Below are 24,307 nucleotides of genomic sequence, written 5' to 3'. Positions count from 1 at the left end.
TGAGTGAGTTGTGCTTATGTGAATATGTCTGCATTCTACTATAAAAGAAGGCCTTTTTCTGAAAGCTAAAATGTATAGCAGTCTTTTCATTGTGGCTGTCTGTGAATCAGTGTCTCTTCTACATGGTGAATAGCGATCCATCCTTTTCATTATGCTGTTGTTTTTCCATCCTGAATTTTCCATTAATTGATAGGTTTTGAATTGGATATAGTGGGAATTAGGGAAGTATAATGACAAGAGGAACAGGCCTTCTGGTTAGGTCAGTACAGGATTATATATACAAAATCAAGCAGGAATAATCAAGGAGTATATCTAATAATGAATAATAAAATAGGAATGCAGCTAAGCTACTGTGAACAGCTTAGTGAATGCATTTTCAAAGCCAACACTTACTGCAGTAGCACAAGTTTATATGCCAACTAGCTGTGTAAATGATGAAGAAATTGAAGAAAAGTATAATGAGATAAAATAAATTATTCATGTGATTAAGAGAGATGAAAGCTTAATTATGTTGGGGACTGGAATTCAATAGTGGGAAAAGCAGGATGGGAAAAATGTTGGGTGGATATGGATTGGGGGAAAGGAATGAAAGAGGAAGCCACTTGTTAAAATTTTGCACAGATTTTAGTTTAATCATCACAAACACTTGCTTCAAGAATCATGAAAGTTGGTTGTCTATGTGGAATGTGGAAGAGACCTGCAGAGACCAGAAGGTTACTGATTTATTGATGAGACTTAGAGTTTGGAACCAGATTTCAATCTGCTGTATTAGCTTTAACCAGCAGAATTTTTGTCCTTCAATGTCAAGGATCCATTGTATGCAACTATGTTATCTCTTTCTTGTCCTGCTGCTATTGCTCCTGCTCTGGTGGTGGTAGCTCAACGTGTGCATTTCACTTTCTTGGAAACTTTGTAGCTTAAATAAGTATGCAATGCAAACTAAAATTATTTACTATCAATGGATATAAAAATCGTTACTACAGCCTTAAAGAACTAAGTGAAAGGTGCTAAAACATTGCAAACGAATACAGTTGGAAAGTAGCTTTGTAACAGAGAGCTTAATTTCATATTTCATAATTCTACAGTGAATATTACAATGTGATATCTTACCATTGATTCAGTTTTGTTGATTTAGTCAAAACAGGGTTTCTAAATCATAATGTTTAATTTACAAAACTTTTTAGTAAATGTAAACATAAAAAGACAGCTGTTTTAACCAAAGGCATTCTGAGATACGTTTTCTCTGATTCCGAGTGGCCTGCATGCCATTTTTTCATCTTGCAGCACTTCTTGTCTGCCATTTTCTACAACAGAAGAAACCCCTGACTGCTGCTGCAACACTAAGGTACTCAGTCCTCTTTATAAAAGGTTCTGTCATTCTTGGCATATTTTTATAAGTACAACCATTCTATTTCTTGTTATTCATTTGGAGTCTTCTTTTTGCAACTTTATTTATTTTATCATGTGGTTTTGCCAGAAGGCAATTCCTATAAAGTCATTTCTCTTTTATTCCACAAGAAAGTGAATTGAAGTTAATACATGTAATTACAGAATTTGTGAGTATCAGTAATTATTCTCTTTTTACTATATTCTGTCCTTTTCAATATTTTTATCTGCCTGTGAACAAGGTAATGCCAAAGATCACTGCCTCTGTTTCTCAGCCATTATTGCACAGAATTTTGCAAACTCTTTGCATCTTCAAGGTAATGCTTCACTTAGTAGCCTGAACAGTTAGTAATTTAATGACATTAGAAGTGGATTGTAAGGTGGATGAGGTAAGATTTCCCTTCCAAATTTCAGTGTCTCAGCAATGTTTTGTGCATTGTTTTGCATTAATATGCTCATGGGATGGAGCTTTTAATAGGCCAGCTCAATGAAGACAAGCTTAAATTTGTATATGGACTGCTTATGTATTGCACCGGATTGACTGTTTTTCTTTTCTCCATAAAATCCACCAGGAATGCACCATTCTCATCCTAAAGACACTTTCCATGTCCTATCCTGTGGTGTGCACATTTTAAAATGTTTTTCTTGTTCTCTTGCATCATGTAATGCCATTTCATTGACTGCTCTTTCCATTCACATAGAAGGATGTGAACAGTCATCTCATTCTCCTCCCCATTCCAACATGAAGTTTATTAAGCACTTCCCAACTTTTGCAATGAAATCTGTCTCTTGGCACTCAACTGGCTAATCATACTGAGTTAAGATTGCAAATAAAGTATGGTTTATGTAATTGGCAGTTGGATGGAACTTCACACAGTCATTTGGATTGTGTATGTGTTTCATACAAATATTGTTGTACTGCAATGTCTGTAACTTGTTATGTTAACAGAAATTATGATTTCACTCTAAGTGACTTTTGATAATGATATTTGATATACTAACTTTGGTAATGTCTTAGAAAATGGCTTTTAGTGGTTAATGTTGGATAAATTGTCCTGGCTTTCAAAGTTTGCTGTTGGATAAATGGTCCATATCAACTGTCAATCTCAAAGACATGATGTATCTGGATTACAGGATATATCCAGTTAACAAACCTGAAAATAACTGTCTCACTTACGTGCTGCATTCCATAGAGACCATCATCAAGGAGGGCCCTCCACAATGTTGAATAAATTAAAAGTATAAGAACAAAAAACTGTTATTAATCACATATGTACACAACACTAAAAACTACCCTTTGTTAGATTTTCTCATCATATTTTGCTAGTAAAGAATATTCTGCCTATGCTTCATTTAGTAATGAATAGAATAAAGAATCATTTTTAGCTTTTGGTCATTTAAGTAGGAAATAGGCTTTGCCATTGATACAGATATACATTTCATTAGAGTACAGTAGATTACAATGAATTTTCATAGAAAAAACTTCATCACTATGCACATCAAATAACTAAGTAATGTTGTAGGCTGCAATTTGTTGTCTGACTGCCAGCTGCACTATTTTATTTTGAAACTTTTTAGTGATATAGACTGGAATGAGTGTACTAACTTACCATTGAGTCTGAGTAGTTTCACTTTCTGAGAATTTATGTTATTAGTAATCTGTGTCATTGTACATTCAAATTAGCCTTTTTTCCATTGTTGTTATGATGAACCTCTTCCCTCATTACAAGTTAAGAAATATTATTTTTAATACAGTGTAACAAAACATAAATTTTTAAATTCACAATTGTAAGTACTTTGGTCCTCATAATAAAATATATGACACTACCGCCTTGATCAATCATGCAAATTACATGACCATTTTATTTGTTATTTTTATTTATTCTGGTGGTGCCATCTAGGCCCACATTAAGTCTTATTACATCTTGCAGTGAACTTTGCTTTCTTTATCACCCAGATATACTTGAGTCTTTGCGAGTGGGCTTGCTTATTCTCCTCCATGCAAGGAGCAGTGTTTCTTCTTTCTGGCTGCTTATATTAGTGTAACCTGTTTATCATCATCTTCTTGTGGAGGAAATCCCTGTTACAAGAATTTTTAGGTTTGATTTGTAGGAGTCAAAGGTCTTCATTAGTATATCTAAACTTGGGAATTGTGGTTTGGGGTTTGAATAAATAATTGGAAGATCTCCTTGTTAAACTCTTTCGTGGCCATTTATTTGAGGTGACCATAAAATAATACATCTTTTGCAAGTCTGTAATTTTTTTTCTATTCTTCCATAAATTTCCTTATTGTATCTTTTTTGGTGAACACCATTCTTATAATTAGATCCCATGATTTCTCTAATTATTCTATGCTCTTTTCTCTATAGTCCTTCAAGGAGGCTTTCATTTGCATTTAGAGATACAGTTTCAGTTGCATACATGACTACTGGCTTCGGAACTGTTTCATAGTGATGTATCTTAGTGTTATATTAATGGCTCTTTTTTTTTTTTTATTAATGACTTCTCCTGGCTACTTAAACATTTTTAGTCTGTTGGTGTCTCCATATTTCATCTGGGGTTTTAGGAGTGACGTCTTCTGTGTTAGTAATTATTTCTGGTGTTTTTTCAAACTATATTTGCGGATCAGTTTGTTTGTTGGTTTGCTTTTACATTTCGATCTGAACCCTAGTGTGTCTACATAATTTGACAAAACAGCTATATTATCAGCAAAAGCTAGACAGACCACCATGATTCCCTACAATTTAGTTCTCATTCTGATCAGGCTGTAGTCGGTTTTTATTAATCTTGCTCACTGGATCCTGATGATATTTTTCTTTTTTTCAAGAACACAGTTGAAGACCATCAGTGACATCTCATCATGTTGTCTGGCTCCTGTTTTGATCTCAAATGAATCTGAGAAGCATCCTAGGAACTTTATTATGGAGTTTGTATCTGTCAGAGTGGCTGTAATTAATGCCAGCACTTTAAAGTCAATCTCAAATTAACAGGACTTTATGGTCTATTGAAATGTGGGATTTCCTTATGTCCATAAAAAAATATTGCTTAGGACATAGAGTACAATATCTAATAATCCTTTTGAGGTTACAGATCTGTTCAGCTGTTGGATGACCTTTCCTGAAACCCCTTTTTGATGCTCAACTTCTTTTAAAAACTGTTTTTTTTTTTTCATGTTGGTAATGTGATGGAATGTCCCTACGGTGACTGGAATATCCCAAAGTATGTCACACAGTGATAGTAATTATTGACTATCTCTCTTTGTTTCTGCACTAGATAGCCAACATGCACATCTGAAGGTTTTAGTGATTCAGTTTCTATGGCCCTTCACACTTCAAACAGAAGATGATGTGTTTTGTCTTGTTACATAGAATTTTATTAGCAGTATGCCAGCTGAAAGAAGAATCAAGATACTCATTGTTTTCTGACACAGAGCAGATGTGTTCTAATTTTAATTTCAACTAAGACATGTTCAGTTTTGACTGAAAGATATCATTTTCTGATGTTAAAATGAGAAGTAATTACAGTCAAGTGTGATTATGTATTCCATAAAAATCCAGTTTCCCAAATAAAATATCACTAGGATTTCACTCAATTGCTTTTCAATGGTCACAGAAAACAAGTGATACCACATTTCTGTATTAAAAAAGATATTAATATTTTCCATTAATTTCCAAAAGAACTGCAGTTGTATTTCTTCCTTCTGAAAATCAGGTTCTTTGTTATAAAGAAGGTCGCTTTCCCAAGGTTACTATGACAATGAGTGTATATTATGGCCTCAACTACCTTACAAAGTATTAAAATTACTAATAATGATCTGTAACTAATCTGTGGCAGCTGTTTACCACCCTTTTTAATGCTGGAAACTCTTTTAATATTGTTTGTTAACCAGATGAAAACTGGAACTTTAAACATTTATTAAAATAAAAGTTAGATGTGTGCTGTGTTTTAAGTAACATAACTGGATAGGCAGAAGCATTCCATACATTCATAATTAGCAAATATGGACACTGTTTTTGCAGTCTCAGTTGATGTGATAGTACAAAAACAGATACGATCAAATTACAGTGCAGCATCGGACAGATCCTTAGAAGAAAAGCTGCTACACAGGAAGAAACTCTTGCTATTCATCTACAATATATTGTACACTATTCATTTGCTATATACCCGTCATATTTCACTTCACATTGATGTATGATTACTTACAGTTGTTGAAATAAGACACCAACTAAAAAGGCTTGCAACATGCATGAGCCACACAAATAAATAAATAGATTTACTAAAAGAATGAAGTATCATTATCCTTTAATGCTAACAGATGTTGGAGAACCAGAATCCTCATATCTTTATTGTACATAGAATGAATGGCTCATCTGATTCCCCTTCAACTTATTTGTGAACTTCTGTAGATTCACAATTTTTTATCTTCTCTCTTTGGGCAGCTTACTGAAGATTTTTATAATAAAATGCCAAGATTACAGTTCAGATCATAAACAAGGATACACATGATAACTAATTTTGTCTTGTTATTACTTAAGTGATCCACTGTTCATTTAAAACTTCACTTTGCTATCAATAGTAAATACTGTTAAAGTATAAATGCACTGGTATTCAAAGGTTGGTTTTTCTGCTTGTTTCTAAAAATGTTTTGAAAACATGGCTATACATTTTTAATTCAATTTATTCTAAATTAAAACTGCTTTATGTAAAAAGTGTAATGATTTTAATAAATAATGGTTTCCAATTAATGAGGCTGCAGCAATACAGTTGAATATGCAAAAGAGTAAATTAATAATAATGTCAGTGTACAGATCACCATGTGGTGATCCTGAAATTCTTAGAAATAAGTTAGAGGCATTGCTCAAAATATTACATCATAAAAAATCAACAATAATTATAAGTGGAGATTTTAATGTCAACTTATTGACTGAAGGTGCATCCAGAGATCAGTTCCTGAATGTTTTACATAGCTTCAATTTGTATCCACATATAACTAACCCTACAAGAATAACAAACTCTTCAAAAAGTCTCATAGATAATATCTTCACAAATATAGATGCCATAGATATAGATGTAATAAATGTTGGCCTAGGAATATCTGATCACAATGCACTTATCCTTAAATTTCCCATAGCCCCTGTGACCAAAAATAGTTCATACCAAATGTACAAAAGGACCTTCACCACAAATAGTTGCAGTCACTTCATAAATACACTGACTAACCAATCATGGGCAGAAGTACTGTTACAAACTAGCACAAACACTGCATATAATGTTTTTTCTTCCCTGTTTATGTTGAAATTTGAAACTTGTCAAAACAAACACATATGGGCATACACATGCTAACTCCTGGATCACAACAGGTATTAGAAATTCCTCCAGGACCATGAAAATGCTTAACTATAGACTGAAAAGTTGGACTGACCCAAAGTTTAAAGAATATGTAACAAATTACAAAAAAATATATAGAAAAGTAATTACAAAAGCAAAATTACTTAGTAATGATAAATTAATAAGAAAATCAGGCAATAAATCAGAAACTATTTGGGAAATTGTGAAAAGGGAAACAGGTAAGGGCCTCAAGGATCAGGAAATAGTACTCAAAAATAGTGAAAATATTGGATTAAAGGATGAAACTCTGGCAAATTGCATTAATAATTACTTTTTAAGTGTACCAGTGTCATTAAGTAAAAACTTTACTAAACATGAGAAATTAACAGCCCCAAAAGTAGACAGTAGTATGTTGTTAACTCCCACAAATGATGATCAAATATTGAAGGTGATAAAGAGTCTAAAATCAAAAATGTCTGCAGGTGTGGATGAAGTGACCGTGTCAACAATAAAAAAAGTTGCCCAACAATTTATAAAGCCCCTGGTACATATTGCCAATTTGTCTTTCAGCGAAGGTGTGTTTCCTGAGAGTTTGAAAATCTCTAAGGTTAGACCTCTGTTTAAAAAAAGAGATCCAAACAAGGTAGAAAATTATAGACCAATATCCCTACTCCAATCATTTTCAAAAATTCTAGAGATATTAATGAAAACCAGACTCATAAAATACTTAGATGCTCACAAACTTCCAAAACTGCAATCAACATGGCTTTCGCTCGGGCCACAGCACAGAATCAGCTATCCATGCCTATACCAAAGAGATTGTCAGGAGTCTCGACACTAAAAAATGTGTAGTGGGAATTAACTTAGATTTATCTAAAGCTTTTGATACAGTAAATCACAAAATTCTGTTAACCAAGATGGGGGCAATAGGTGTAAGGGGAGTTGTGAAGCAGTGGTTTGAATCTTACCTTCAAGATAGAACTCAGGTGGTAGAAATCATCGCAGAACATAAAAACCAGAAAATCAAGTGGGTCTCAGATGCAAAGAAATTTGAAATAGGTGTCCCACAGGGCAGTGTTCTTGGTCCCTTATTATTCTTGCTTTATATAAATGACATAAAAAATCCTAATATTTCTACCAAAATAATGTTGTTCGCAGATGACACTAGCATAATTATAAGTGATGATAAAAAATCATTAACCACCACAACTGATATAGTCCTGAAATGTATTCAACATTGGTTTAATGCTAATGAGTTAACACTTAATCTAAGTAAAACAAATTATATACAGTATGGCAAAGCAACTCAAGATATGGACCTCCAGTTAAAACTAATGGATAAGAAGATAGAGAGTGTACAATCCACAAAGTTTTTGGGCATGAACATTGATCAAAACTTAAGCTGGAAAGACCATCTCAAGTACTTATCCCACAGGCTCAATTCGGCATGTTTTGCATTGAGGATATTATCTAGAGTATGCAGCACAGACTGTACTAGACTAGTGTATTTTGCTTACTTTCAGTCCATCGTGTCTTATGGCATAGTGTTATGGGGTAAAACTAAATCAAGCTTAACAGATATCTTCAAATTTCAGAAAAGAGCTATATGAATCATAACACATAACTCTCCAAGAACTCATTGCAGGCCCCTCTTCAAAGAACTGCAAATACTCACAATACCATCACTGTATATTTTTAAAAGCATTCTGTGTACAAGAGCACATATGAAAAATCTACGTACAAATGAGGACTGCCATAATTATAATACTAGAACTCATAAGAATTTGTATGTAGAAAGGGTAAGGACAACACAAACCCAAAAACATGTAAGTTATTTTGGAATAAAACTCTACAATGCTCTGCCAGTGTACATGAAGGCAATAATAGATTAAGTAAAATTTAAGACTGAGCTTAAAAATTACCTTTTAAGCAAAACTTTCTATGACGTAGATGAGTACTTTGATTGTGTGTAAATTTATTGCCAAAAATTTTAATTTATATGCCTAAATTTGTACTTTTAAAAAATGCCTTGAAAGTGATATTCCATTATTATGTCTGTAGTACTTGTACTAGTATGATAACTTTGTTGTGACAATTCCTACATCATGTAAATGATATACAGGAAGATAATAAAATGAAATGAAATGAAATGATGTGTTTTTATGTGCATGAAGTAATAAATTTTGCTTTAATTGCAAATATCTTTCTTTAAAAACTTTAAATAATGTAATGTAAAGAAAAATCAAATATGACGAAGAAAACAGTATATAACTGCATTATCAAATTTACATTCCAGGTAGATGATGGTTCTGAAGGATCTAGCTCATATGAGAAAGAAGCAGAGAAACCTTTAAGCCAACTTGGCCCTGATGCATCAAAAGACTGTGAATTAGCTGTTGCAGCCCAAATGGGAAGTACAAATACATCTGCCCTAGGTATTGAAGTGGAATTCAATACCACCTCAGTAACTAATAACATAGTTACTTCAGAAAATATACCCGAGCCAGCTACTCAAGCTTCATGTAAAGGTTTGTGCTGTTACAGTGCCTCTTTTCTCATTTTGTATCTTGAAATTGTGGAGTGATGTTGCATTTTTGTGGCTTTTCATATCAAAAATGCCTAAAATATATTTAGTATTTACACTATACGTACAACTTCATGTAAAAGCTAATACACCATTCATAATTGATAACCTTCAAATGGATCATAGCAGCAGACAGAAATTATCTGGATATAAAGGAAATCTGACCCATAAGAAAATGTTAGAGTTGACATACAGTAACGAAACTAGGCAAACTAACAATATCTAGCTGTAACTTCCTTATATTTTCAGGAGTACTTATGTAGATGTATGATTTTGTGAGTAAAAAACATCTAAAGAGTACAGAAAACGTGGTAACAAAATACATTAAGAATATGGATATATCTCCTAAATGTTAAAACTGTCTTTCTCCTCCATGTGCACTTCATTGTTATTTTTTATTCTGAGCAATGCAAGGGCTTCTGAGAAGACCCGGTTGGAGAGGGGAACTGGACAAACTGAATCATTGATTCAGTTTATAATGCATAATGTCCTTTTCTTGATGCAGTAATAATTTAATATACCATGCCTTCACCTACATGACACTGGTAATTGAAGCTTACATGGATCAGTTTAGGGAAGTGCCACAACTGTGTCATTAACAAACTCATAACTTGCACTGTCTGTCTTCATCTGAACTATTGCTCCATCTCTACTGACATCAATGTTTATTGAATGTTGAACCAACTCATTCTTTGGCCTTGCGGTTAACCATTCACTGAGAATAATAATTATTTATTTATTTATTCTTTGCCCATGGACTCCAGCTGAAAATTCAGCTGAGAGTATTGGGTGTGTCATACAATAGGCTATTAACATCAAACTTGATTTCGTTATATATAAATGAAACAAATGATTAAACAGAAATAGTCCATAATCATACAAAGGTATTACATGTTTCACATTATATGTACACACAAATCCAAACAACATACATGATAATTTTTAAACGTACATTTCAGTAATGATATAACATATTAAACACCATCTTAGTATTCACTCAAACTGTATATACATTTCTCTGTGAGATATAGTTTCAAATGATTTTTAAAACATTTTAGGTCTGTTTCTTTTTTAATGATTTTGGGGAGTTTATTAAAAAACCTTTTGCCTGCTTCTTCTGGGGCAGTCATAGACAGTTTTAGATTTCTGTTTATCATGTAGTAATTTTCATTTCCTCTTGTACCGTGTTTGTGTACATCTTTATTTAGGAGGTGTTTATCACTTGACCTTACCGCCATTATGCTTTGGTATATGTACAGTGAATATACTGTCATAATATTATAGTGTACAAAAGCTTGCCTACAGGTCTGTCTTGGTGGTATTTTTGCAATGCATCTCACTGCCCTTTTCTGAATTGTGAATATTCTTTTTAGGTAGCCAAATACTCAGCTGGCTGTTCCACAGCCTCACCAAGTGCTGTGGCACAGTGATTAAGTAAAGCTGAAGGAGAAGGTTTTGAAATCCAGTCAGTCATCCTGATTTAAGTTTTCCAAGTGTTATGTAAATCATTCTTGGAAAATACTGGAGTTGCTCTTTTAAAACATTATGGCCAGTTTTTGCATCACATTTCTACAGCTGAAATTGTGCAATTTCTCTTGTAATAAAAATTAATTGTGACTGAACCATTAAGCTATAATAATCCTTTTAAGCTCTAACACTTTTTTCTTCTGTTCTTTTAAAGAACCCAGTACATGCAAATCTTACATATACATTCAGAGGACACTTAAAATCCATGTAAAAATATTTCATGCTTATAAACATCTGCAAGTCCTACCCCATATTGTGTTTTTGTAAGGTGCATTGCATTCTAGTCATTCTTTCATCATATTACAGTTTTCATTCAAATAAGTGTGTGTTCATCCAAGTAGAATATACATATTCATGTTCTTATTAGTTGATAATTAAAATAACAGTAATTATAATAATAATAGCATGTTGTTCTTGTTGTTGTAGTAACAGTAGTTTCACTAATAATGGTGTAGATGATAGAAGCCATTCGTTATTTTGTATGTTTCAGATGTACAAGCCAGTGAGGATATTGCAGGGATATCTGAAGAGCACCTCCTTGACAACAACAAATCAGTCAAGATGTACAGTTCACAGAACTGCAGTTGTGTAGCTGACAGTTCTTTGGATGTGGAAACAAGTTTACGGACAGAATCATGCTACAATGCTGTCAAGAAGGCTGATGTACCCTTGTCAAAAAGTGAAAGCAGAGGTCACAAAAAACATCTGTCAGAATCAAAAGCGAAAAAGGTGAAACACACTGAAAAGAAAGTGGTGTCAGAAGGTAGTGATGTATTAACTGCACATGAGAATACTGTGAGTAGACGATCAAAGAAAGGAAATAAGGGAATCACACAAAATGCAGCAGACTCTACTAAAAAAGGGTCTATTTCAGCAGTTGAAAAAGGAGATAATGTCCCTTACAATAATAGCACTGTATGTTTTGAAGAAAATTCCATCAAGAGAATAGCTCATGACGATAGGTCTTGCAAAAGCAATTCAAAGGATGCACATGCAGGACGTGAAGGACAAACTGAACCAAGAAGTGTATTTGAAGAAGCTGGTGCTGACCATAGCATGCAAAATGGTATGCCAGATGACCATGGCATATTGTCGCCTGTGAAACAAACAATGCCTTCAGAACATCCCACCAGTCAGGAAACTCTCACAATAGTAGATCATGACTCTGAGTTGAACTGCATTCCAGATACAATAAATATGAATAAATCACAATTAAAAGACACTGTTTCCATATGCAACAATCAAGATGCATTTACAGTATCATCATCTGACTATTTTTCTGATGAGTCAAGCAGAATACAACACACACAAAATGATTCCAAAACAACAGCATTAGAGTCAAATGAGACTGCATCAAAGAATTTCCTCAGTTCAACTGATGACACTGAATTACCTCATGAGGAGACAAATCAAACAGGTAATCTGAGCTGTTCTACCTTAAATACTGGGGTTATCTCTGAATCTCTCAAAGAAACACACACCCTACTGGCAGAGAATGTCTCAGGAGGGCTACACTGTCCAAATGACCGCGCAGGCCATAGTGAACATGATCAAAGTAACAAAGATAAACTTGAAAGTGAAATACAGAGCAGCCAAAGCACTGAAGAAAATTTTGAACAAGGGCACAAAGAACTTCAGTTGAAACCTACTTCCACATCAACTGAAAGTGATCAAATTGTTACCAGTCAAATGACACGCCATGATTCCAATGACCAGGAAACTAAAGTAACTCCAAGCACTAGCTTAATTCAGTATGCAGAAAATATGTCAGCCATTATTGTAAAAGAGGCATTAGATGAAGTGCAGTTAAGGCACTTTAAGAACTTGAAAATTAAAGAGGCTGTTGAAAAATGGCTTCACTCACAAAAAGGAAAGGAAGTTATATGTCTTACAAGTGCTGCTTCAAGCTATATGTGTGGGAGTGATGAAGAGAGTGAAAGTCCAGAAACAGATGAAGAATTAGCAAAACCTATTTTATCCGGTCCAAAAAACGTGCTACGCAACCCTTTGCTTGCATCATCTCTTAATTTTTTGTACATGGATGATGCAAGTATAAGGGTTGCAATAAAATTTTGTGAAGGGTGTGTGTCTTTAGCTAATTTAATTCCTCATATGAAACTGCTCAAGTTTAATTCCAATATGAAATGTGATAATAATACTGAAAAAAATATCTGCTCAATAATTAAGATCCATGGCCTTAACACTGACTGTGGATTTACTCTTTCCCTGCAGGATAAGGAGCCTTGTAGGATAGTGAAAAAATCACCTCATAAAAATCACATCCATAACTCCATTATTAATGAATTTTATAAATTATCAGACAAACATCATGAAAGTGAAGAATATGAAACTAAAGGTGCTTTAAGTGAAGTGGTAAATATGGATAATTCATTATCAGAGCAAATAGATACTTCTGATATGATTGACTGCGAAGCTGAATTTTACATTTGGGATTCTGAGCTGTTGAAAAAACAGTTGAACAGTCAAGTTGAAACTGAGCTTAAGCTGGAATCATCAGATAATGTATCATGCATGTGTGACCCATCATTATTTGTGGGGAAATATTACAGTCTGGGTCTTCCAGTGGAGAGAAATAATTATGATTCACAGACTGACACTGAATCAGAAGAAGAAGTAATGATACAAAGTGATTCATCACAAAGCTGGTTGTCAGAAACATCTAACAGCACTGTTAATATGGCAGAAGATGATGTCAAAAGTGAAGAAGCAATAGACGTCATAGCAGCAATGAATCAAAATATTGATATTTTCAAATTCGGTTATGCTAATTTTTCAAAGCTGAATTCAGAGATTTCGTCTGCTGCACATTCACATCAGAAAGATATTAATTTTGTAACATCATCAAGTGTAAATATAACAAAGGCATCAAATGGATTACATCATGAATCTGCTATTTTAATGAGGCACCTAAAGGACAAGGGACCGTTTCCAGTTGGAGGTATCTGCTGCATGATACAGTAGACATGTTCCCTTGAAGATTTCTTTCACAAGTGTTTACAGTAAAGTTATCGAATATTATACATCAGACATAATACATTGTTGTTTCTGTGTATGCTGTACATAACAAAAACAAATGTGAATGAGATACTTTGATGAGTTACAAACATCATCTCAGCAACAGCTGTGTTGTTCAAAGTGCAACAAGACTGAAATTTCAACAAGTATTTTTACTTAAAGCTGAGTGTTTTATCCTGAACATTTCTGTTTAAGCTGTTTCAATCACACATCCTGCAATGAATGAACAATTTAAAAATAAAATGTGAAAAATTTATAAGCATGTCACTTAAAGACAAAATGTATAGAAATTGTTAAAACATGATTCAAACAAATATTGGGTGAATGCTTTATTTTTTTAGTGTTATATATTTTGGATGCCAAATATATGAACTGTTGTTTTTTTGCAGGAGTATGTTATCAAAGATTTTAAATATTAAGTAATCTGTATACATTGCACTTAAATATTGTGATATTCTTCATAATATGTGTTTGTGCCTTGCCTAATTTTGTGACTGATAATTCATATGAAAGTCCTACTGAAATAAACAGATCCATAACTGCTATGTATATGGGGTATTTCAAGCCTATCACTTTCCTTTAGAAGAATGCAGTTTTGGTGACTGGTTGTACATGTACAGTGACAAAATTATGAAATTATTTTTTTTTTTTTTTTTTTTTTTTTTTTGTCATTGATCAAAATGATGCAGTCTATTAAACAGAGCTGTTATTAAATATGTTTTCATTGTTGTACTCTGTTAATAATATGAGCAAAATGAGGTTTTGATACATGCTGTTATGTGTGAGAATATGCTCGATCATTTTTTTCCCTTTTTTTACTCTATATGGTTTAAGTAAAACAAAGAAACAAATTTTTGTATGTAAATGAACAGGTACCACTGTAAAATAATCAGGTCATTTGTTTATTTAAATTTCCAAATCTTAATTGGTGGGTGTGATGTAGTTACTAGGTCATCTTAGATCTCAGTCAAATAACAGTAACAGCATATTCAATAAATAGAATTAGCCATAATCATAGACATTCTCTTTGTAATACGTATTATCAGTGATATCCATAAACATTATTTATTTAGAATGATGAGTGATGAGAGTTTTGTTACTGCACAAAATTTGATAAGCTTTTAATGTTTTGTCGCTTGGGATAATTGCTTGTAGTTTCAGGCATATCTGCATATGTTTTGCTACAATTTTGTACTTAAAATGATTGTGTGTAAATTAAACCTATTCAATTCTGCTTATCATTGATTTCAAGCATCAGAGGTAATATAAATTCAAAGGAAATGTCTCCTTAATTTTATGTTATTAATGTATGGTAGCCCCATTTTCCCCATACTCATCTGCATATTCTGTGTTATATTTTGTAACAAAATGATTGGAACATATCACCAGTTTGGAACTGATATTAAAGTGTGTTGATTTTGGTAAATGAAGGGAGAATATAAATCCTTTCTTTGGTGTCTGGAATAAATGTGTCTATATAATTGAAAGAAGTATTTTGGTATTTTGAGACATTATATTCTCTTTTGATTGAATGTAATTCACTGGTTTTCCCTCTTTTCTGATATACACTGCTCTCCTTCCTTTGAAAATCGCTTCATCAAGATAGAATTATAACATACATTCCATGGCATGTGGGATACGTTACTTGAAGGTCTTTTACTTCTTTAATTTAGAACTATATTGTTATTCAACTGCAGCTAATGTTCATGCCAAAAAATCAAATTTTCCTTTAAAGAAGTTTAACAGTATCTTTCAATTACTGGTGATAAACAATTTCTTAGTGTTTAGGTAACACCTGACAACTTTTTATTGTATTAGTTAACATTGTCAGCAATTGATAGATGTGATCTTACTTCATATTTTAGTTTACATTTTTTTATTTTTAAATGCCCCTTTTTCATTTAATTTCATCACTAATTTCAAATTCACAGTTGTCTACAAAAATAAACCATATTCATTACATTAAAAATCAGTTACCAGTAGAATTTTGTAACTACTTCAAATCCTTTAAGGTGCAGTTATAAATTCATTTATTGAGTATTATTTAATAAATAAGTAAACAGCTGGCTGATGCAAGTAGATTGTAAACTGCATATAAATTGCCTAGATATTTTGTTCTGTAGCACTGTCACCAATGTACTCGATCATTGGGACTGCCTTCTCTTCTGTGAGATCAGCTTGAATTAGTCTTCATCCAGCAGTCATAATATAAATTCATATGTGTTTTTGTATTTTCTGACATTAGTGACCTTTTAAACATTTGAATGCACTTTTAATTAAAACACTAAAAATAGTCTAATAAGTTTAGGTGATTTTATTCTGTATGCATTACATCGACTAATAGACTGTTAAAATTTTACACAGGAAAATAAAGTTGTAGCTGCTAGACACTGTAACAAAATGTCACTGATTAGGTTGCATGAAATATACCATATATGTAGATCTATAATATAAACAGAAATTAGTTAATAATTTGGTACTCAGCACTTGGAGGAGTGCAGCTTTTTCAGATATATCTATATTAAATGACCCAAAAAATCTCAGAATTACTCATTGTCATCAGAAAGTGTGATACAACACATTACTGCAGGACATTTGTCACCAACTGACATACAATATTCAGATATCATATGTGATAGTAAATCATTTCCCCATATAATTAAATTTGGGCTTCATGTTAGTGTACTATAAAACTGTAGGAAAACAGCAACCAGTGGTTGTTATAGAAAGCCTGTCATTCACTGAAACAGGAAATATAACACCACATCATTGGAAAATGACATACATGTATGCTGTAGCAGGAATTTATACTTAGAATTTTTTATGAAGGTAATAGCTCATCTTATATGCCTCATTTAGACACTCCTTACATCCCAACCATAGTGTAAAATGTTTTATCTGTACTAAGTGTACACTGCTATTGTGCTAGTTACACTGTCCACTTTATGTCTAAATCAACATATTTCTGAGAGCATGTGATCATTGTAGCATAAAATAATAATATTTTTTTGTCTGTAAGAAAATCATTACAGCCCTTCACATTGTTTCAGTTTGTTGATTATGTTATCTTTGCAAAGTTTTGAATAGTTATCTCATTCTAGATGTCATCAATGAACTGGATTCTCATCCCACAAAATCTCAGAATGTCTCTCATTCTTGAATTTCTCTCTGACTCCCTTCCTCTTCATTTAGTTCTTCCTTTCCTTGTTCTTTTTACTCTCTTTTTCCGTCCACCTCCATCTTTCCTTCTTACTTTTCATTGGATTTGCTAAACCATCATCAATTGCAAAGATCCTCTGATTTCAAACATCATCTTGAAAAATATAATATATGCTATTTTAGGACACAAGATTTTAATTTTGTATCATGTCATAAAGACCGCTTTGAAAGTAACTAAACAGAGTGTCACCTTTATCATAATATTTTATAATACTCAAACAAGTTTAGATGTCTCCATTTGGTTATGAAACATGTACCAGTAAGCTGCTTAATGTCATCACTGTTCCCTATCATGTGAAAGCACTTGATGCTTTAAAGTCATATTTATCTTGTGTTCATTTCTCAGTCTTCATAACATTTAAAAATTTTTATCAAGCTCACATGGTGCCAGACCTAATATTCTGTCATATTATGCACTGTTGTGACGAATAATTTCACTTAGTATTTTCAAAGTGCAAATGATGATTATTTTAATGTTTTATTAATTAATTTTTACCAGGCAATTATTTTGTATCATTTAATGTCAAAAAATACAAATAATTTGTTTCATATGACTGTACATACAACCTGCAGTGACTCTGAAGTACATTAAAATGTAGTATGTCATCATGTTGTTCCCATTTGTTGGTCTGAACATATTGACACCACAGCAGGTGTCTTTCTGGAAGAAGGAACCTGTTATGACACCGAACTCTGGGATCAAGAACAGAAGATAATGCAATACGATACCATTTTTTAATGTACAATTTATTTCACATCCTGACTTCACTGGGTGCTATAACTGTGTAGGCTTCACACCCAGGGCAACTGGAATGAATAAGACAGTATAAAGCTGAATCATTTTGGAACACTAAAACGACTATAAAACCAATTTTTTGACCATGTTTCAAGTCATCCTGAAGACAGACACTGAAAAGACAGTGAAAATGATGGTTTTCTGGTTGTTTGTAATGTTTCAAAAATCACTTATATTCGAACTGACTGAGTGCTGTTCATTGGGCTTTGCAAATGCAGAGGGGAACAACAATAATTCTACATGCAATATCAGATAAGTTAAATGTAGTTTGACAGTGTACAATATCAAATAACATATGGATAATATTTATAGAAAAATATTACCTTTCCATGTAGTGAGGAAGTGATTACTATTAAAATATTGTTAATTTTCTGTAGAAGAGTACACATATTTAAGGAACATGTCAAGACTATGTGCACATTCTGAAAAAAATTACTTGTTTGGCAGTGTCTGTCCTCTCTTTCTAAGGTTGTTAATATTGTATTGTTTCCATCAAATCTGCTTGGGAAATTGATTAATTTTGTTTCTCATTGTACTAACACAACAGGAGTACTTGGAAAATGTATTTTATTTTATTTTCGTTTATCATTATCATATGTGCAATCGAGAAAAAATGCTACTCTCTTTCAGTCAGATGAATTCCTAAAAACTGAAAAGTCACCACCCAAAATTAAATATAATGTATACTCATTTGTGTACTCACACAAATGAGAACGTTAAAAAGTGAATAATTCAGATGGTGTAAAAGGAAAAACATACACTTCCCATTAATGTTGTGCAAAATTTTCATGGGTTCTTCAAACATTGTAATAGAAATAAGCAAACTGCCTTTTATGGCTAGACTGTATCCATTTCTGCTTCCTAGTTGTAAGTTAAAAGCAAAGATAAACTGAAGACTCCAGAAATTTCCAAGATGAAAATTAGCTAGAGCATTATTACAATAAACTTTGGTTCAGAAGTGTGAAACACTTGTGGCAAAATTTAATTTAGTATCACACAGTATGAAAACAAGAGCATGTTTAAAATTTATATTTGTATTCAGTACTATACATAAAATTTAGAAATGTTATCTTTTTGGGGGGGTAGGGGGGATGATAAATTAAGCCAAATTTTCAATCTCAGTGTCCTAATTTTACTATGTACGTTGTAAGAATATGCCTGATATTGAGATCTGTATTGTTCTCAGACTTTGTTGCAAGAGTCTCATGTTATTTCTTGTTCTGACAGAGTATTGTAACCAAAAAACAGTTTCATTGAGAATGGGTCTCTGCAAAACTTACATAAATTCAGTAATTGTGTACTAGTTATGCATATTAGTGAAATTCCTTCACATTATCGATGTACAAAAGAAGACATTACACTTTAAACTAGTTATCCTTGTTGGTTAAATATATGCACTGTTACTTTACAGAGATCAATTTTAAATATAGCCATAACAACGTAGCCTTATCATTATCACCAGCAAGTGGCTTTTTCCTTAGCAAACATGTCATGTCCAGAGTTTGAACAATTCATTAAGTGTGCCTTAAACTTGACGATCAAATAATTAGACTGCAATATGAATAATAATAGAAATTTGTGATATTGTTATAGATACAAATAAGGAAACGATATCATGATGCCATTGCTATGACTTGACTGATATTCTCGTACAACACATAAACTCGCTGCATGGGAAAGAGCAGGGAGTGATAAGGTGAAATTATTTTACTTTAATAAAATGTAAGTATATGAAGGACTTTTGGTCATGGACTTATAATTGAACTGTAAGAACTGTTGTTACTGAGAACAAAACAGACCAGCAACAGCCACTGTTCTACAGCAGCATGTGCTCAAGGACAGAAAATGTCAGGAAAACCAGAAACTGAAATAGTTTCCTGTGACTATTTCTATCTAACACACTTCAAAATATCACAAGGGAAGATGATATGCTTGGAGGATAGGAATGTATCACACAGACAACAGTGTATTTAAACAGAGATATAGATATCATGTTGGAATGAAAACTGTAACAAGCAATATTCTAGGGATAGTGAACAAAATGCTCAGTTGGATATCAACTAATTACATATTAAATCATAAAGAATTTGTGTAGTGACAAATAAAGGGAAACCAATACAACATTGAAATTCCCTGTGAAGAAATTCAGAAGGCAATCATTGCAGATAAAATAATGGCATTTGGAAAAAATAATCTTTTGGAGTAGAACCTACTGCTAAGTGCTGGAGACAGTGGAAACAACTTTGGAAGTCCTAAACAAGAGGCAAATAGACACATCCAACCATCTCCCAAAGCATCGAGATAGGGAAACAGAAGAGTTAGTTTAGTAACTTCATTGTAAAAAAGTTTAATTAATTATGGCCTCAAATATTTGCAAAGAAATGCATGAAATACTCTCAGAGTTATAAAAATCTGTACAAGAAATAGGTACAATAAGGTCACTGAACCCATGTACACAGCCTATACAAAATAATAAGTGGGCACAGCAAAAAAATGTAAGCTGATAAGTATAATTACTACTTGGAAATGCGTTTTAATTCCAGTTGAAGATTAAACCAATAAAATGTAAGCTGATAAGTGTAAATACTACTGAGAAGTGTATTTTAATCCAGGATTAAATTTCCAGTCTAGTTGAGGATAAGATGGATTTAGAGAAATTAGCTTGAATAATGAAGAGGAAATTCAATGAGTAATTTGGATTAAATAGATAATTTAAAATAATCAGGTTCTACAGGAACTAAAAAAATGACAAATAACAATAAAATAAACAGCACACAAGTGTCAATGAAGAAGACAGAAAAATTGAAATATATAAATTCTATTGTCTTGCATCTCATTTTTTAAAAAAATAATGGAATATAAATGTAATTTCCATTGTGGCATGGAGTGGTGTCTTCAGATAAGGAGAAGTAAGCTTATATGTTTATTTATAGATTCCTAAGTCAGTCTTATATGGAACTGTTACAGCACAATGATTTTGTGCACACAGAAATAAAAAGAGTTGGAAGATAATTATGTTATAACCTGCTTACTTGGCTAATAATCATAAAAAAGCAAGGAAAAACTGAGATATTATTTTCATTAAAGTCCACATGATAAATTAATGCTCTAGAATACTCCAAAAACACACAACTCCAAAAAATAAGTTGACATCCCTTACTGCAAGTATCTGGAAACAGTTCTCTGATTAGCAAATCATCTTCCTTGCACCTGACGACTCCTAACATTGTAAAGATCCAGAAAAGAATTTCATTGTTGGCTTGCAATTTTGTGTGATTGGTTTCCATATTATAGAACTGTATTTGTCATGGCTCAGTTGGTTCAGTTACCAAAGAATCATCTATCACAGAATATTATATGTGTCCATCATTTCATACGAAAAATCTGTTTGTATTGCATACTGATGTGTCAATTTAACTGAAGCCTGCAACTACCCTGAGTGCTGTTTGGCTCCTTCCAGCTCCTGTCCAAAAAGTAACAATACAGCATATAGTTCTGTTCATGCATGTCACTCTTATATAACAGAACATGGTATTACTCTTCATCACCCCATGTTATTTTTATTTTATTTTTTGCATTTTTCTTACAAATGGAAGACTATTTTCAAATGATTTACTCCACAGTACAATAAATTTTCCATTGTGGAAATAATTCACAAGTTAGTGGTAATCAGAAACAAAGTAATAATAATGGAGTTAGTGGGTTTCCTTCGTGTAACTTATTAATAATTAATTTCTAAAATACTTAAATTACTCTTCCCTGTTTTCTAGTACACCTCACAGGCTTACTTGAGTATGATATTGGATGGCAGTATACATTTCAATCACACTGTTCTAACAAACTGTCATATCTTTGCTCTCTCTCCACTGAAAAGCATCATTTTTTCAGGCGAGTGTGAACAGCATTGATATACTTGGAGAAATGTGTGGTACACATTGTGTTGTCTTACAGTATATTTATTCACAACTGGTTTCAGTCACTGATCATCTTCACACTGGAAAAATATCTAGTGTGACAACTTCACATGCCATACATGCTATTTAACCAAAGAAGTATATGCCATAACTGACTTGAGACCATCAGTAAAAGATACTTAACGGCATAATACTGGTTTACACAAGCAGAAAACATTGAAAACATGAAGCCATCTAACAGCAATTAGTGCACAGCACTATTACTTAGACACAACAACCAATGTGCCTGAACAATGATGCTGTGCACTTACCGCTGTTACATGGTTTCATGTTTTCAATGTTTTCTGAATGCTTAAGCTAGCATTATGGCATTAAGTGTCATTTTCTGATGTTTGCAAGTCAGATATGGTTTATACCTTTCTGGTTAAATAGCATGTATGACACGTGAAGTCGTCACAATAGATGTTTTTCCACTGTGTGCACAGCATCGTTACTTAGATACAACAACCAATGCGCCTGAACAATGATGCTGTGCACTTACTGCTGTTATGTGGTTTCATGTTTTCAATGTTTTCTGAATGCTTAAGCTAGCATTATGGCATTAAGTGTCATTTTCTGATGTTTGCAAGTCAGATATGTTTTATACTTTTCTGGTTAAAAAGCATGTATGACACGTGAAGTTGTCACAATAGATGTTTTTCCACTGTGAAGATGATCAATGATCAAAACCAGTTGTGAATAAATATATTCTAAGACAGCACAATGTGTACCAGGCATTTCTCCAACTGCACTGATAAAGACATTTATGTATTTACTCCTTTCATCAAAGTCTTTTAATGCTTCCGAGATGGTGCTCGAGTCTCACTCAGGTGCCTGAATGAGACTCGGGCACCATATTAAAAGTGTTAACTCAGTTTTCATTCACATTGGCTTGGTGCTATTTATTTAATGCAAGAATGTGAAACTGAGAATATAGCACATCTTTATGATTTAGGAATCAGTGAAAGCTTTGACTGATTTCTGAAACACAATTATGTTCTTCAAATCTATACAAGCTAAAGAGCATAAGACATACAGTTGGAGGCTATACAAACATTCCACAATACATAACCATGCTTCTAAAAATTACAGTCATAATCCTTCTTTCAGATATTAATGTAATTCTTCTGGCATTTCATATCAGGATAACTTTCATGTCTTGAAAAATTTATATTCATAGTTCCTGCTGAAGTCAGTGTGTACAGAAATTTATATTTTGCAGAGAATGCTTGTGAGTATATGAGTATATGAATGTTTTCAGGAAAATAGTTCATAAAATGACAAAGCAATAATTATATTTCTGAAACATACTAACAGAAACACACATTGTATATTTTGAAATTGCCATTGTGTTTCATCTGAATTTCACATTGCAAAACAATGATACTCTAATCTGTACTTTTCCTTTATGTATGTAACTTAACTGTTAAACTCATGTTTAGGTAAACATTGTAACAATTTAATTAGAGACACAACTTTCCACTTATGCTACCAGTATTCAAAACCAATTTTGAATGTCCAACAATAATTTTGAAAATTCTAATATAATATTTTACAGCTACAGGAGTTTGTGTCATATGTTTTGAATTAGTGTGTTATTTAAAATAAGATGCAATTTAATATGCATAATTGGAATCATCAACATCACTTCAGGAATGGACTTAAAGGAAACTGTATGATGAAGGTGATATCATGTAAGATATTAGCAGAAAAGTTCATTACTTCTGTAATTTGTCTTAGCTTGAAATGGATTAGTGTTACATTGTACATGGCTTTTGTGAGGAAAAGGTGTCTTTGGATTACAAGATGGAGACTTTATGGCTGCATAAAAACAGTTCTCTGAGTTCAAGAAGTATGAAATAAAAGACAATTGTTACTACATAGAAATGCTTTGTTCAATTTTTGTTTGTTTAAAGAGTGTGGAATACAGTGAACATTTGTTTTTAGGATTCAATAGCTCACTTACTAATTTGTTGAAAGTTTTTGATCTGCATTTATTGAGCAGGAAATATCTCTCAATAATAACTACTTTAACTTCCAAGTTCAATGTTATTTTGTACAGAAAACTGTTTTATATTTGACTGATTTATTCTTCAGCTTCATGAATGTCTATATTTCCTATTGTTGTTTATGCATAAAGAGTGTTTGGGCAGTGTTGTTTTAATATATATTGATTGAAGTAAAAATATATTGTTACATTATAGTATTTGTGCATTTGTTATTCTACAACACCAAAAAAAATGGTTTTAGGTAAGGCATACTTGTAAGGAATCTGCTGTGCTTTCTTAGACACTCCCACTTTGTGGATAATAACCACCTTCCTTATCAAGATATAATTGCCTGATGGTGCAGTTATTTTTTGATGTGACTCACCCTAGCTTTTCATTTGTGCTCTGAGTTTTTTCTGACCTGCTTATTTTTACAGATTCAAGTTATACAAAACAATTAACAAAATAAATAAGAATCAATTACACAACT

At 32.7% G+C, this 24,307-nt stretch overlaps 1 protein-coding gene across 2 annotated transcripts in view; it reads left to right on the top strand.

Moving 5' to 3' along the window:
* The window catches only part of LOC124555251, a 532,173-nt gene extending 508,138 nt beyond the window's left edge, over nt 1–24,035 (top strand). For both annotated transcript variants that reach the window (XM_047129116.1, XM_047129115.1), the window contains exons 8-9: nt 9,011–9,242; nt 11,316–24,035. In XM_047129116.1, coding sequence (XP_046985072.1) covers nt 9,011–9,242; nt 11,316–13,807 — 2,724 coding nt within the window. In that variant the 3' untranslated portion in view covers nt 13,808–24,035. The remainder of the gene's footprint in view (nt 1–9,010; nt 9,243–11,315) is intronic.
* Nucleotides 24,036–24,307: the final 272 nt, after the last annotated feature.

Source organism: Schistocerca americana, chromosome X (genome assembly GCF_021461395.2).
Source record: "Schistocerca americana isolate TAMUIC-IGC-003095 chromosome X, iqSchAmer2.1, whole genome shotgun sequence".
Lineage (NCBI taxonomy): Eukaryota > Metazoa > Arthropoda > Insecta > Orthoptera > Acrididae > Schistocerca > Schistocerca americana.
This window is presented reverse-complemented; position numbering and strand designations above follow the sequence as displayed.